General features: G+C 36.8%; 1 protein-coding gene across 1 annotated transcript in view; it reads left to right on the top strand.

The window, feature by feature from the left end:
* The window catches only part of LOC119796324 (protein kinase C-binding protein NELL1-like), a 321,529-nt gene that overhangs the window by 268,805 nt on the left and 36,355 nt on the right, over window positions 1–16,369 (top strand). Inside the window, exon 15 of the mRNA XM_038304828.1 lies at window positions 14,698–14,793. Coding sequence (XP_038160756.1) covers window positions 14,698–14,793 — 96 coding nt within the window. The remainder of the gene's footprint in view (window positions 1–14,697; window positions 14,794–16,369) is intronic.

The raw sequence follows: 16,369 nt of genomic DNA, 5'->3' as shown, positions 1-16,369 counted from the left end.
GTGGAACTCTGGAAGTCCGCCTTCCTCGGCGGTGTCTCTGGATGGATTGTACGGTCGCCGCCATTTCGTAGGCCGGATCTCACTGAACTCTGTGTTAAGCTGCAGTCCCGGTTAGAAGCGATGCCGAAGAACAGGGCCACGCACAGTAGGCGTCTGCACATCGGACCTGCCTCGGAGGGAATGCTGCCAGTTACCTCCAACCCCGAGGAAGCAAACGGACCCTTCACGGACTTTTAATTTTTAGAAACGCATGTGTTTGGATACGCGTTGTATATAGTTGTGTGTGTTTCAATAAAGCTCTTTCTTTGCATAAACAGCTTCCTGCAAATGTTCATTTCCTGTATAAATTCATTCATGTCCTTGATGGTAGCCTAATAATTGTGTAGTAGTGTAGGATAACATAAATACACAGCATATGAATGAATAAATATATGAATGAATAAATATATGAATATATATATATATATATATATATGAATGAATAAATATATATATATATATGAATAAATATATATATGTAAATATATATATATGCCAACCAATCACGAGCGACTTTACTTGTTTAAAAAGAAGTGGTTCCGTCCAATACTCAGTAAGAAAATTAAAGCCTGGCGTGGCCACATGTGGTTTTGCTGCCAATCACGAGCGATTTCATTTGTTTGAGAATAGTGGTTTCAGCCAATACTGAGTAGGTTATTCAAGCCAGACCTGGCCAGCCGCGCGGGTTTGCTGTATTCATATGCTAATTAGGGCCATTAGTACAGCTGATCGCTCTCCACATACGTCACGGTACGTTTTCGACAATTTGTGGCACGACAAACGCGGACAAGCACGGGTTGCAAATTGTCGGAAACTGACGAAAATCAGGCAGATCTGCGGGAGTTTACGGGGGTTTACGGGGACGAAAATCTCACTTTTCATGCAGTGTTCTTTAAAAGCCATCAGAGTTTTCACTGTGACTTATCCTTAGTAAACAGTAACAATAAATAGTAAGTCGAGGCAACTTTAGACTTCACGTTTAGAAAGCCAACAGACATATATAATTTGGGTGCAAGTTATGACAAATCTTAGCATGTATCCCCTTTTCCTCTAAAAGAACCAGGATTTAAAGTCCTGGAATTTGTATGGTATACCTAGATATAGGGAATCTAAGGGGATTGGCATGATTTGTGTTTCCACTGCTCTGAAAGGCTGCAGTACATTTATTCAAATCAGTCCAATGATGTATGGAAAATGTATTAAGAAAACTCTATTTCATCTCCAGTCCAGTAGGTGAAGTAATAAGAAACCTAAGCCGTCCTAAGCTTTTTATATCCTTACCTTAGGGCAGGGGTGGGCAACTCCAGTTCTTGAGAGCCTGTATCCTGCAACTTTTAGATTCATCCTTGGTCCAACACACCTAAATCAAATGGCTGAGTTACCTCCTGAGCATGCAGTTAGTTCCTCCAGGGTCCTCTCAATCATCAAATTACTTGATTCAGGTGTGACGAAACAAAGGCACATCTAAAAGTTGCAGGATACCAGCCCTCAGGAACTGGAATTGCACACACCTGAATTAAGGTAACCTTCATCACTAATCAACTGTGACACAATGAAGCACACAGCTGTAAAACCAAAATAAACCAAATGTAACCACATCTGACTGAATGTACTGTATCTATGTTTTACTTCCACATATTGTTAAAAGCCTGCTGGAGTTTTAAAATGATATACCTGGAATTTGGTGCTTCCTACAATTATGGCAAGTCATGGCTACCCGGTCAGCTGTCAGCTGACTAGGTGAGGTCGCTGTAAACGCTATTACGACGGAGATCTGCAAAAGTGTACGATAGATTTGCGTTTAAGCAATAACTCATAAACTAAGAGTTATTTTGCAGAGTTTTATACTGATGCATTTTCACCACAAAACGATTTAAGATTAAAGCCCTTCTGTCTACTGCTTTGGTACATACCAGAGGCCCACTTTATTTTATTTCGTTGGTTTGGTTTGCTTTCACATGGGTTGTTTTGCAGGTCAACTGTAACTTGAAACAATGTCTGTTTGGCTTTTATTGTGATGATTTTTGCAGCCATGGAACAAAGATGACCATGGGAGGAAAAGGCACAGAGCCATTACTATAGGATTCGTTCACAGAGGTCCTCTGTTCTGCATATTTGTGCTCTTACTATAGTTTCAAAATCATTGAGTGTCAAGAGTAGCTCACCCAAAGCAGGTTTTAGAGATTGTTGTTTTATTGTACTGCAACTACATCAGAAAATGCCTCTTGAACCCTGAAAGAGCACTTTGACAGCTGGATGCCTAAGCAACAGATGGCAGATTAGGTATACTTTTAGTGCATTGTTTGCTGCTACTATGGCTTGTTAAGTCCAAGCACGCATTGGCTTTTTTGCTGTTAGAACTGGGTGGACCTTAATACAGGGCAAAGTAGCTCATGTACAGTTTGTATTGTTCCGTCCCTTTCAAAATAACTTTGCAAAGAGCCATTAATATCTAACCCCCTGCATTGAAACAAAAGTGCAGCCTTAAATGAAAATGCCCAAATTGTACCCAAAAGCTCAATATTTATTTTTTTTTCCACCTTTTATTGTCATTAGACTTTCACAATTACAGAGCAATGAAATTCACTCTGTGCATTTCACCCATCCCCTGAGGGATGGGAGGGCTATTATTGTAGGGCACCCGGGGAGCAATGTGGGGTAAAGGGTCTTGCTCAGGGATTCCGAGTGTCAGTCCATGGTAGAGGGGGTTGAACTCAGAACCTCTGGATTCCAAGCGCAATGCCCTAACCACTAGGCCACCACTCCCTATATCATGTGGCCTCTGTTATTTCCTAACTCTTCCTGAACTCTTTTTGACATGGTGTGTGAACTTCCAGTCACCAGAATAAGAGTGTGCTCAACAATTCTGTGTGTGTTACTTAATTAAAACGTTATAGTTACATGTTACTTCCTTCTGGCTCTACTCCACCTAACCAATTATCAAATGTTTACATTCTTGCTTTTTCAGTACTGATACTGGCTTTTTTCAGCGTGGGAGGGCAAATAACTAGATAAAGCTGACATCCCGCCTGCGTAAAAAAACACGGCAAACAGATTGACTGGTTAGTGTTTGGTTAGTGCAAATTTGTGCAGTGAAAATTATTGTTTGTGCAACTTTTGTTTAAGAATTTTTTTTTCTGTTTTTCTTCGCATTGTTTCTTGGACTTTCTTCATTATTTATACGCTTTTTTTGGTTCTATCTGGCTTAGCAAGTAGGCTACTTTTTTTTTTGCAACAATGCGCGGTACCGTACATATTTTGTTATGGTAAATATACACAAGTGGCTATTAAGACAAATGCAAATAATATTCCACAAGAATGTGTTAATCTTTCAGAAAAACCTTCAGAAAAAAATGAGTGACTGGTGTACACGTGGAAAAAAGGACAAATAACATGACTGTGCACCTTAAAGATTAATTTCGCTATTATTTATATTTATGCCCTTTTTGAGCTTTTGGTAAGCCTGTCCTCTCTATTTGGATAATGAAAAATGACAGAATAAATTTTTAATCTTTATAATATTATGAAAATAGTATCCTATTACACGGTGCAGGTTTTAAAGTTAAAAGTGCTGTCATAGTGTTGCTTGTGGCCAGCAGCATGACAATTTTCTTTAAGTAGAAAAAGGCTTTGCTGGTTGTGTATTTCTAGTGTGACACCTTCGAGTCAGCAAGAAACCATTGATCCACTGGTCATGGGGATCAATTTGAAGGCAATAACAAACAGTCTGTTTTTTTGTGTCTATGGGCCGAATATCCTCAGCCTGTTTCTCTTAGGTTCAAAGACACCAGAGATTGCAGAAATAACATGAAACAAAACAATTTAATTAAGGAAATATACAGAATCTCTCAACATGTAAACAAAAACTACTTTTTCAGCAATGACTCTGGCTTTTATTTAGCCCAGCTCAGTAGTAGATAGGATAAGAGAAGGTTGACAAAACCAGTACCAATATTTTACTCAGATACTGCAGAGACTAACTAACTACAACTTAGAGCAATGTATAAAAAATATAAAATAACAGTCAGTGATAATTAGTGTTTATGTGTAAGATGATTTTAGGTGCTTCATAAAGTAAGAGTGTTTTCTAACCAATGTTAGGGGGACAAAAAGTTTTTGCCCCTGAAAATAATGTGCAAATCACAGGAACATTTAGCCTTTCACGTCATCACACACTTCTAGTGCACCACCACCTTCCATTTCTCCTAACAGTCAGTGTGAGTAATGAAGACATAAGATCAGTACTAACACCATGGCTGTGTCTCAATGTCCGCCATAACCCCTCAGTCACTATATAGAGCAGAGACTATAAAGTGGACTTTATAGTGAAGTCAGTCAACTGTCAGTTAGGACAGATGATTCCTACTGTTCGCTCCGAGTTGGCTACGTGACTCCAGCTCCTCGCATGGTGCCCGCGCCATCATGCATCTGTTCTTTTCCGCCCCAAAAACAAATCCCATGATAATTTGCTAGGAGAGCTCTTGCAAAGCATTCAGCTCATCTAGTGACCATGGATGCACACTATTTTTCTAGGTGGGGAATTTTGCATCCACCACTTTTATCCACTAGACATTCAGAAACTCAAAAAATGGCAGAGGGTAATGCCATTGCTCTCAATACTGGTGATAACCACAATTAGTTTCCCATCCAAACCTGATACTTTTAATACTAACATGTCAGATAGCACTGGGAAGGGATAATACTTTCCTATTAAATGCTTAAATTCAATTTTTACAAAAACTTGATTGGTGCTCTCTTAAGTGAGATTTCTTTGTGATCATGCCAGTGTAAAACCAGCACGTAATGTTATACTCACAGATTAAGAGAGCAGCCAAAAGAACAAAAAATAAAACTCATTAATTATAATGTTGAGATTTTCCCTGTAAAAAAAAATAAAAAAATAAAAAAATTTGAAATCGTCAGTGAGGAAATTAATTATATGAGTTTCTCCTCCTGTATTCTTTATTGCCAGCTGTTGCTCTTCTGCCCTCCTATAGCATGAGACCAGACACACGCAGCCAAAAAGGCTGCATCTCCAATCCAGGCTTAGTTTAATGCAGATTTCATTGTTGTCACTTCAATCACCATGACTCTTTCTTCTGTTATCGCCTGTCTGGTTCCCACTGCTCATCCATCCTCCGCCTTCTTTTTTCCAGCCCATCTGTCGGAATGACAGGGTTTCCACTCAGTCATTTTGAAGACTTTTTTTTTGGAAGGCACACTACTCAGCATTTTATTTCTCTTGAACGCGTCGATTAGTTGACGTGGAGACAGAGCCATTGTTTTACTTTATTGTATCATTATTGTGGGATTTTTTTTATCACAATTTTTGAAGAGCTAATTAGAACGGGAATGAATTGGTACTGAAAGGAGTAAGCTTGTGGAAAATACTGACTATAATCTGTTCTTTTAGTGAAGGGACCTGCTTTGACCCCTCTCATTGAGTCAACATGCATTAATAATGTAACTGCCTAGTTTAATATGTTTGTTGAAAATGAGATCGCCAGACAAAGAGCATATTTTTTACCTTGTCTGAATTTAACAGTAAGTCAGTTCAGTCTCGGTCTAATTGCAGTAATTTTCTTCATTTTCCTATCAATGGTTACACCCCAATTAGTATTTTTGTGGGCAGAACTAGGTTACGGTAAGTGTCTTCACCTTTACAAAGTGGAATGGGTGGGGCTTTAGCTAATGACTTATTTGATGCATTTGATTAACATTTTAATCCACTGTCATCAGAGGTTGGACGATATAAACAGGGCTCATTTTTAAAAGCTGGTCAATAATTCCACATCCCTTCCAACCAAAGAATAGTAAAACAGGTAAAGCTTTACTTCAACAAGGTTATGTAAAGGAATGTAATCACATTAGATTCACATATTCCCCTGAAATAAAGTTATTTTAAAAAAGCAGTGGTGGCTGATACAAGAAAAACTTGAAAGCATCACAACTTTCCAATAATCTTTTATGTGGATGGTTGCAGCCATTGAATAACTTGATTACTTTTGCTTTGAAAGTGCATAAGTAGTGGATTTTTTGCTTGTGGTAGCAACTGTAAACAAGTAAAATAAGAAGAAAGAAATATCTTCATATAATCAAATCTTTCTGTCCATGATGCATATCCTGTCTGCAGATTTCAGCAATCTGTGTTTTAGTCAGTTCCGCCACTAAATTACGCCTCTCAGCAGTAAACTTCTTATCCGGGAGCTGGGCTGCTGCAGAGCTTGTAGAAAACAGTGGTGTCAATTGCCTACCTCTGAGTTTGTCGGTAATGGATTTAGACTGAGGGAGTCGCTTATCCTGCACCACCCTCAGCTATGAAAGCTCCTCACACCGAGCTGCCAAGGACGTCCCTGTTTTCCCCCAGGCTGCTCTGATGGGTTCATGCCCCTGTGACTTTCCCAGAGATAAGAATGGATAAAATTATTCAGACCTAGTGTGAACAGCTCATTATTGTTTGACACACATGGATTCTACTGAAAAGCAGACAGAGAAAAGCTCAAATTTTATTTGTTGGCTTGCTCTTTAATTGTTTGTTGTTGTTTTTTTTTTTCAAATAAGGATTTTTTTTTTTTTACTATAGCAGGAAAATGATTTCTTTCCTGTTCTGTGTAAATTTTTGTAGCTTTCTTTTAAACTGAGCTGAAAGTGGACACTGCATTGTAATGTCTAAGCACTTTTTATTTCAGGATTTTTTTTAAAACAATGAGTTTGTTTCTAACTAAATTTTGAAAAAGCTAAATTTGAATAGGCTGCGTGGTTGTACTTTATCAGTAAAACTTGGCTAACATGTATGGTATGATTGCTATTCACTCCTTAATGTACAGCCCTAACACTGCAGAGAGAAAGCTGATTTTGAGACCAAACTCAAACTACTTTAAATGATTGTGTGCCAGCAAGTCCATCTACTAAATACCAAAAATATAAGTTTGCAGAGCTTCTACATTTCTCAGATTTTATGTTTTTTGTGAAATCTACCACTTTAGCGTTGGTTGAACATTCAACCCTTCTTGTAGTACTCTGACAGAAGGCAATATTTTAGGATGGAAGGATGGTATTTTTTGACGTACAGTAGGCAACAAGTTTGCTTTAATCTGTAAAAGTGTCAGTAAAAAAAACACACTATAATCACAAAACAAGCTTAGATTGGAAGGCGACCGGACTTAGCTAATTCTTTTTGAAGCATTTCTACATATTGGCTTGCACTAGAGCAATCTGTGGTTGGGGCGCTGATGTATTCACTGGAAAAACTATCTAGAAATAAGTACAAATTTCTTAAATTAATGTATTTACCCTTAATTTGAGTATGTAAATTAGATGAGTTGCCAATGGAACGAGTATTTTTACTCTTAAAATAAGATATTTAGATAAAATGCACTTGAAATAAAACAATGCAATTGTGTTTTCTTATTTTAAATGTAAATTGTCTTGTTCCATTGGCAAATTGTCTCCTTTACCATCTCAATTCAAGAACAAATGCACTTATTTTAAGAAAAAATGACTTATCTAGATTTGGATTTTTTCCAGTGTTTAAGCAGCATGGAGGTCCATCCTCCTATGAATGTTCTAAGTGAAGACCTCCGTGCTTGCTATTAGCCTGGGTGCCATTCCGAACTTAGTCCCGCCCACAATGTTTGAGGTCGGGAAGTTCGGTCTGGCATTGCTAAATAGTAGCGCGAGTATGCTCGCACAATATCGGGTGGGCCAATCAAATTGTCAGGGCGGGCTTTATACGATTATGATCAACAGTAACGTAATCAACCACGTGACCAAAGCGCGCTTGGGTGACAACAACAATGGCTGCCGCTGGAGAGTTGAGGTGTGTAGATTCTGCTATTAGGTCTGTTCTAGAAGATATCGACAGCAAATTAATTTTAAAAGAGGAACAGAAAAACGCGATCAAGGCTCATCTTCTTATTCTAGGCGTGCAACTGCACGCTTTGATTTTTGTTGACAACAGCTGTGCCTGGCTTAACATACGTCATGCACTCCATTGCTCTTATTGGTTGTAGGTCTATCCAATTGAGTGCAGAGGCATTTTTTTCCTGGTTCGTTCGAAACACGCCCCATAATCACAGCTCTATGGAGCAGTATCAGACTCATATTCTGACTAGAATTGAGTAGGACTACGTCAGGATAGCTTGCTATGCCATGACCCGGTTGAATGAAGGTTTACACAGGCTTCCCACTATGTTTTCATTGATGAATAAATAAATGGTGGATGCTATTTTTTATGAAAATATGCTTATGCAGAAGCATAGCTTCGCGCCTTTCTGCTCTTTATATGGTTGGACTGGATTTAAGAACGTATTAGATAATAATCCTTGTCATTTGTTCAAGTAGAGCTGTCAGTTGGCTGTCAAACACATATGTCAAGATTTATGTTGCCTTCTTAAAAAATTAGAACAGTGTATATATAACATGATTATCCTAATAAGAGTCAGGGATGTCTCTCTTCCATTTGCCACTCCTTAAATTACTAGTAAATTACATACAGTTCTTTTCTTACAATACTGACCTCTCAAAGTCCTTTAAAAAGAAGTCTTTTTGACCAAGTTGCACTCACTCATTAGAGGGGGTTGTGTCAGTCACCTAACTGGCCATATGAAGCTACACATCAGGGACAGTGGAATCAGTGCTGCTTCACTATATGTTCCCTAAAAACTGTATGGTGAAAAAATGAAAATGTTTATTTCTTACAGTTATGACTAAAGCCTTATTAAATATTGATAATGGTACAAATTTAATGTAACTCTGTTGACTTGTCTGAGGTCATATTTTACTGAAGCTACTCTGTTTTTGGAATTAAAGGTTGGTGTGTCCAATTTTTATCTTTTTTTTATTAAGTAAAGGTATATTATATAGTATATAGTAAAGGTAAAAGGTATATTTTACTATTATAAATCCTAGTTTTAAGTAAGGCCAGTGCATTTTGTAGCACTGTTGCCTTGTTGCAAAAATAGGTCCTCTGTTTGATTCCGAGCTTAGGGTCTTTCTGTATGGAGTGTGCATCTTCCCCCAATGCATGGTGTGAAACGTGAATGTTAGGTTAATTTGCATCTCTAAATCGTCTTTATGTGTCAGCGTGCACAGTTGTGTCTTCGTGTTGCTGTGACCGACCGGTGACCTGTCCAGGCTGTACCCTTCCCCCATAGACTGGTGCTCTTCAGCCGCTAACTGGATTGATGGTTTTAAGTGATTTCTAACAGTTTAAGCAGGAAGTTAGTCATTTAGTAACACAAAGCTGGTAGATTAAAGGGTAAATAAGAAAAGGTAATAAATATGAAAGTAAATTGAAAAATCAAATTTTTTGTATTAAAAAACTATTTAAACCTCATCATTTGTTTAGCTATGATGCTATCTGTTTGTGCAAGAAACTCCCTGAAACTAAAGATGTGTTTTGTTTGATAGCCTGTTTTAAATTTTAATTCCACTGCACTATGAACTGACAGTTGAACGGAAAATAAACCCCAGTCTATGATATCCTATCAAAACATAAAAAAGTGTTGTTGAATAGATAGAAAACCTGCACTTAATGGAAACAGAAATGATATATTATTGTAAAAAGATATTTTATTGTGGCCAAATTGGATCTACAGTAGCTCATGCTTTTGGATCAAACTAATGGGTAATAGAGATACAACAGTGCATAATCTCCTTATTCCTTAAACTGCTCTCCAATGTCTCAGATATCCCAATAGGATATGATTCTGAAGAGTTGCTTGTAAGACACCACCCTGAAGGGCCGTTTAAAATGTGTAGAAGCTTGTTCCAAAGCAAGAAATCTCTCGAAGTACCCGCAGAATAAATTGTCGTGTCAGCAGTATTGATCAACCTCGCTTTCAACACTCTGCAGATACATTATGGCTGTAAAAACCTTCTTTAATGCAGCTTTAATCCATGCCGACAGCCTAGCCCAGACTCTTATTGTCTTGTAAGTGCAGTCATTATCTGTGATGTTCAATAAAAGACCCTACTGAGAGTTCTGCTAAAGGTGAACTACGTGCACCCTGATGAATGACGAAGTGGGGTATTTGTATGACTAAATAGCTGAATATACTACCTTCTCAGTTCTTGCTTTGGGTTCTTCGGTTCCCTTTTGCAGCAGACGGTAAACTTCTGTGCTTGTTTTTATGCCTGCTGTTGTGCATTCATTAGCAAGAAAGCTCAGCAAAAATTATACACACCCTCTGCAGTAAAAGAGGCAGCAGGCATCTTTCGTCCTCTGAGATTAGGGAAGTAGATGAGAGAGTACAGAAGCTGGTTTCATCCCTTTTCAAGGTACACATTCACTGCTCTTTGAGAGCTAATGAATGGCGTCTTCACAAGACGTGTGCTTGTTCTACTGTGCTTTCTCTTACCTGCATGTGTTGGAAGATATACTTAGAGTCAAAACCTCTTCAAAACTTATTTAAAAGAAAAGATAAGTCCACAAAGTGTGTGTTAATATGGAAGAGAGTTCATGTAAGTTCACTGGCAAGGCAGATTTTAAAGTAAAGATTGCTGTATATACATCAGGACAGCTACTATCACTGATCCAACTCTAAGATGACTGCTCTGACTATTGAGTAAGATGTTATTTCTTAAAGCGTACCAATCTTATTTGTATTTAAAGCTCCACTTGTTATGAGAAAAAGTTAAGCTAATATGCAAAATATTCACTTTTACTTACTCAGAGTTGCATATTTTACAACATATTATGATAAGCTGACCTGACAGGCTTTTGTAATAGTGCTACACTAAAAATGTGCTGGTTAGCAAAAGGCGGTTTACCTTTATAAAACACTTAACAGAAGGTTAACACGGGTTTTTGAAAATAATCTTCTGAAATATTTGTCAACTCGTAAGATTTACACTTCCTTCTAAACATATGATGAGGATTGAGGGGTTAAAATGTGCAGCACACTACTTCACTGCGTTAAACCTCTATGAATGCCAATTATTACATTGGTTCTGGTCTACTAGTTTCAAAGCTCTTTTCCCTCTTCATACATATATAAATTGTGGAATATTAACTTCATTTCCTCTGTTGCTTTCCTGCTCTTAAACCTGAGATGGCTCCTTAGACGCCCAATGACCGTATACACGGCTGCTTGCATGGCACAAAGTGGAATGATTTCATTCTTACCACCCACTGGAAAGCAATCTATGGCATGTAATGTGGAACTCAAATAGCAAATCTATGTCTATAAGCATGATTCGGTACGAGTCAGCAACTGGCTCACTTAACAGGGAGATAATTTAGCTGGAGGTCAAGGAGACCATATTTTTAAAGGGGGCGGGGGGGTGAGGGGAGTCTGAATCTATCCCTGCAGCTTGCTTCCTGGTGATGCGGTGTTCAGGTATCACAGATATTGAGGAACTTACTTAGGAAAATGGAAATTTAAGATGACTAAGAATTTGCACAAGAAAAAACAAATATTAGAGAGGGATGATGGAGTGACTCCTTTTTGTGAGCTATTCTGTTCAAGATAACAGCTTTTGTGAAGGCTTAGTGGAATCAATGGTAAACTTCAAGTTTTTTTGCGACAGAGACGAGGAAACAAACATCAATGTCTGCAGGCACAAATAAAAAGGAAATAAGAGAGAATGCAATACAACAACAGCTCTCTAAGTCTGTTCTCATGAATGTGAAATTTCACTTGTCTACTGTGTTCCCCATGGTGTTTGGTGGAGCTCAGCAATGCATTTCTGATTCTCCTTTCGATCCTGCCTAGAAATGGAATATCACTGCCATGTTTTGAAAGCCTGCAGATGTATGTGGCAGGAAAACAACACTCTTTTTTTTTTCCTCTTTATGAGCTGAACATAGTTTTTATTCATTTATTTTTTAAACCAAATTCAAATAAGATTTGTTCCAGGTTCCTTTGGTTACAATGTTACACAATATCAGGGAACGTTAATTTTAGAGTAAACACAGCATGAATATTGAGTTATCATGCTTAATCATTATTGTTTGATTGCTGTTGGTGAACTTAGAATCTGTTTTATTTGAGAATATCTTGGAAATTTAGGTTTCAAAAGATAATCATAATCTATAATATAAAGTGCGTAGAAATTATATCATAATTAATGAAAAACTTTATCAGAGAAATTAGAGCAGGTTGCAGTAAACTCTGAAGCAGCCATGGTGAGATAAAATACTGCACTGTAAGTTGGAGGCAGTATATTCAGAATTACAGTTTGGGTTGGCTTTCAGAGTTTGCATCAACTTTTTCATGAGTATACCGGTAATAGGATTTGAGATATACCGGTAGATGGATGAAGAAGTTGGAGCTTTATTCCCGAATATGCTGAAAATTCTCTTGCTGAAGAATGAGCTAAGAATAAAAGAATGTATCTGCTTTTAGATCAAACGGTTTGTGTATTTGTTTGGGATCTTTTCATAGTAACTCTGTGTGTGATTAGCAAAATACATCCTACTGAAAGGAGGTGGGTGTGCAAAACCAGAATTTCCTGCTTTAGTTTTTGCTAAGATTCTGGTTTTGAAAGAGCAATCAAATTTAATAGTTGGACTGCATTACAACTGCATTGTAAATGCAAGAAGTACTGCAATGATGATATTTTAACTTCCTTGCCTTGACACGTCTTAACTGTTTGATGCCAGTGAGGCATATATATATATGTATGTATATATATATATATATATTTTTTTTTTTTTTTTTTTTTTTTCTTAGCTCTAAAAATGCCCCACATCATAAGTCCTTAGTTTATGTTGCAGGCAGCATTTTGCTGATCAAGTTGAAATAATTATTAAATCACGAGATGGATAAATCAGTGTATGTCTAATTCATTATTAAGAGTGAAGTGTATGAGTACAGAGGCAATCGGCGCCTAATGAGGGCCTCATAACAAATTTTTATTAGTGGAACCAATCAGATTAATTGCTCCTTGCTCTGGGTTCTACTTTTATATATTGCTCTGCAGTTGTTTGTATATTAAGCCCCCCCTTTCCCCCCAAACATTTGTGGTGATAATTTATGCAAACAAATGGTCCTTCTTTAGTATCATAAACTAATCTGAGACAAGCCGCTGCACACAGATTACACAGATATTTTCCCTGCACACCCTTTGGTATGTAACTTTAAATAGATTTTTCAGGCCATTAAAGCCAATCTCTTGATTCATATCATTAATTACATTTAGAAATACTCAATTAATTACTCTTTAATGAACCTACTAAATTAAGTCTGCACTCTTTTTAACTTAAATCCTTGCACTTTAAAGGCAAAACTAAGTATAATTTAGACTTTTTATGTTTTTCTCCTTGTAGGAAGCCAGTTGTGTTCTGAAGCTGTTTTGTAAAGGTCATACCTGCTCTTACATAACATTTCAGTAACTGTAGAAAAAGCTTCAAAGAGAAATGCGATATTTTGGAGTAACACCACAGTAAATAATTGTGGATTGCCAGAAACTCAATTAGGTTTTAGACATGTAAGAGACAGATACCGCTGTGTTGACAGTATGCAGTATACAGACAGTAGCTTGGTTCCAGTTGGAAAAAGTAAGGCACTGTCAAGGTTACAGTCTTAAAATGTAAGTGGTAAAGTAGCATATCTATCTCTCGGTCTCTCACATTATATATATATATATATATATATATATATATATATATATATATATATATATATATATATATATAAAATCTAAATTTTTCACAATTTTATCTTCTTTGGTAACATCTTAAGTCTAAAATCTATGATTTTTTTCATCATCTTAGCATAAAAAATGAACATGAATACATTTTATAAAATTTTAAAATATCCGTTAACTCTCTTTTTGGTTAAGCTACTGTATACAATCGGGTTTAGTTGACTGATGACTAGTTTAGTTTGCAACAGTGACTTTTATTGTTTTCACATGATGTGAAATTCATATGCAGGTGTGTTGAAACCATTCATGTGTTTAGGTACTCTCTGCAAGGCTACTTGCAAATGTGGGATATTAAAATTCCTAAGAGTAAACTTATGTTATATTAAAGGGTTGGATAATATAATAAACTGTCCAATGCTCCTCAAATTTCTGTCTGTAGGAATATTAGAGGACATAACAGCACATTTTTCGTAGTTTTAGGTCTGAAAAATAACTTAAAGACTTAAGGTGAAAGTCAGGCTGACTGATGAAAACATTTTTTTCCCTGTATATAGCTTGCTTGATAATGTAATTGATAATATACAATATATGTAATTATTTTATTTTATTTTAAGGACCAAGGAGGACTGGCCACCTCTAATTATTTTAACTGCTCTAACCCTATATACTTTTGTTCTTAGATCTGCAGACCAGATTTTTTTTTCTTTTTTTTTTTTTTTTTTTTTTATCTTTCTGGTTATAAATCTAGACGAGACAAAGCTTTTGCAGTTTTGACTCCAAAGTTGTGTCATAAATTGTCTCTGATGATCAGGCATGCTCCAGCTTGTGATATTTGTAAAACTCTTCTGAAATCTTCTTTTGCATTCGCTTTTAAACCAGAGTGAGCTTTCTTTGTCTGTCTTCCTCTTTGGTTTTATCTTTTTTTTTTATGTACATACATGGTTTTTCATTTTTGGTGCAGCACTTTAAAGTGCTCTAGAATTAAACTGGTATAGTAGATATTCATTGGTTACTGCCGTTACATGCTGACAAAATTTTCTGACTCATTGCTGTTTGTTTTTCCAGCTTTCTGTGAAGATGGTTGTCGGAGTGGAGGGTCCTGTGTGTCCCCAAACACATGTGTTTGTCCTTCGGGATTCACAGGAAGCCGCTGTGAAACGGGTACGTTACTCAAAGCACGGTCTATGAATTTTCCTTCATTTAAAAAACATTGTCAGGTCTTTATTTATGTTTTCATCCAGACTGCTGCAAAAAGTGTAGATGGTTTAATCTAAAAAGGTTTTTGACACAGCAGGAAAAAAAATCACATGGCTGGGGAGTAGAAGAAGATGATGATCCTGAATAAAATAAGTTGAATTTACTGTTTCTTTTATAGCACTTAAGGAGAGATAAGGTAAACAGCTTCTAGGGAGTGTGTATTTTATATTGTTGCTTTTGTTTACTGATACATATTAATGATAAGCAGTTCAAAAAACATAAAAGTCAGCAGGAAATATGTAGCCATATCAACATATTTCATGCTGTAGTCTTGCCTCAGGAATGCTTTAAAACAAAACTATTCTTATGTGATATGACTCTGTAACTTACAGCCTCAAGTAAGTGCATGACTTTTCTTTCTGGGGCTGTGATTTAGGTAAGGATTGTAGAATATATGTTTTTTTTATCATTATAGTCTGTTTTATAGATATTGACTCATTTATAGTCAGTTTTCACCCAACTTCCTTTAAAACAATCTTTAAAATGTAGTTTAGTTATGCATATAGCTATGCTGAAGTTGAGATTTGTCTCTGTGACACCAAGCACAATTGGTTAGTGTAGGACTGGGATAAAGTGTCCACTGGGGATTCTAACCATGTGCACACTTAATACAAAACACACATTTATGCTCTAACTCCAGGCTCTTTATTTAAATTAAACACAGCAGAGATTGAGGATCCCATGAGAGCCGTAGGAAGGGACAGTTAATTTTTCTTGCTCTACATCCATTTTGCTTCTCTTCTTTATCTAATTTCTTTTTCATAACTCTCCTATTCTTTCCTTTTACACCATGCATTACATATTGGCATTTTTCTTTATTTTACACTGCACCTTCAACACCACCTTCTGTTTTATCCTTAGCTTTATTCCCAATCCTTCCTCCTTACTAATTAAATTTTAGCCTTAACCCCTCCTTGTCTTTCATATGTTTTCTCAAATTGCCTCCATCCTTCCTTTTTATCTTTCAACAACTGCTGCTATTTAGTTTTTCAGTGCCATCGTTCTTTTCCTTTTCATCTCCCGTGTTTTCCACTCCCTCCTGTGAATTTATAATTCTCTCTTTTATCCTCAATTCCAATTTCTAAGCTCGCACATCTTCACCCTATCTTTCTATTTTCACTCATACCTTTGAATATTTCATACTTATTTTTCCATACATCTCTTAATTTCCTTTTTGTTAACTTGTCCATTCCTTTCCTCGCCATTTTGTCAGTATGTATTAATTCAGCTGCAACCCTTTTCTTTTATCCATTTCTTCTAGTTCTTTCTACCTCTTTTATGTAACCCTCAGTCTTGGCAGTCCAATTTCACAGAACTAATCAGCCAGCTCTCAGAGAGCACATATTTACAGGTCAGCTATTTACAGCCTGTTTTCTATGGTTTCCCCATAAGGCTTGTCAAAAATCTTATTTCCACATGCATTCAGGGTGCAGTCATAATATCTGAGTAACCTGCACAAGGATTTAGTTGTTTTTCACCC

The sequence above is a fragment of the Cyprinodon tularosa genome, unplaced genomic scaffold, assembly GCF_016077235.1.
Source record: "Cyprinodon tularosa strain WSP-4 unplaced genomic scaffold, ASM1607723v1 ctg543, whole genome shotgun sequence".
Lineage (NCBI taxonomy): Eukaryota > Metazoa > Chordata > Actinopteri > Cyprinodontiformes > Cyprinodontidae > Cyprinodon > Cyprinodon tularosa.
Note: the sequence above shows the minus strand (reverse complement) of the source record. Positions and strands in the feature narration are given on the sequence as shown.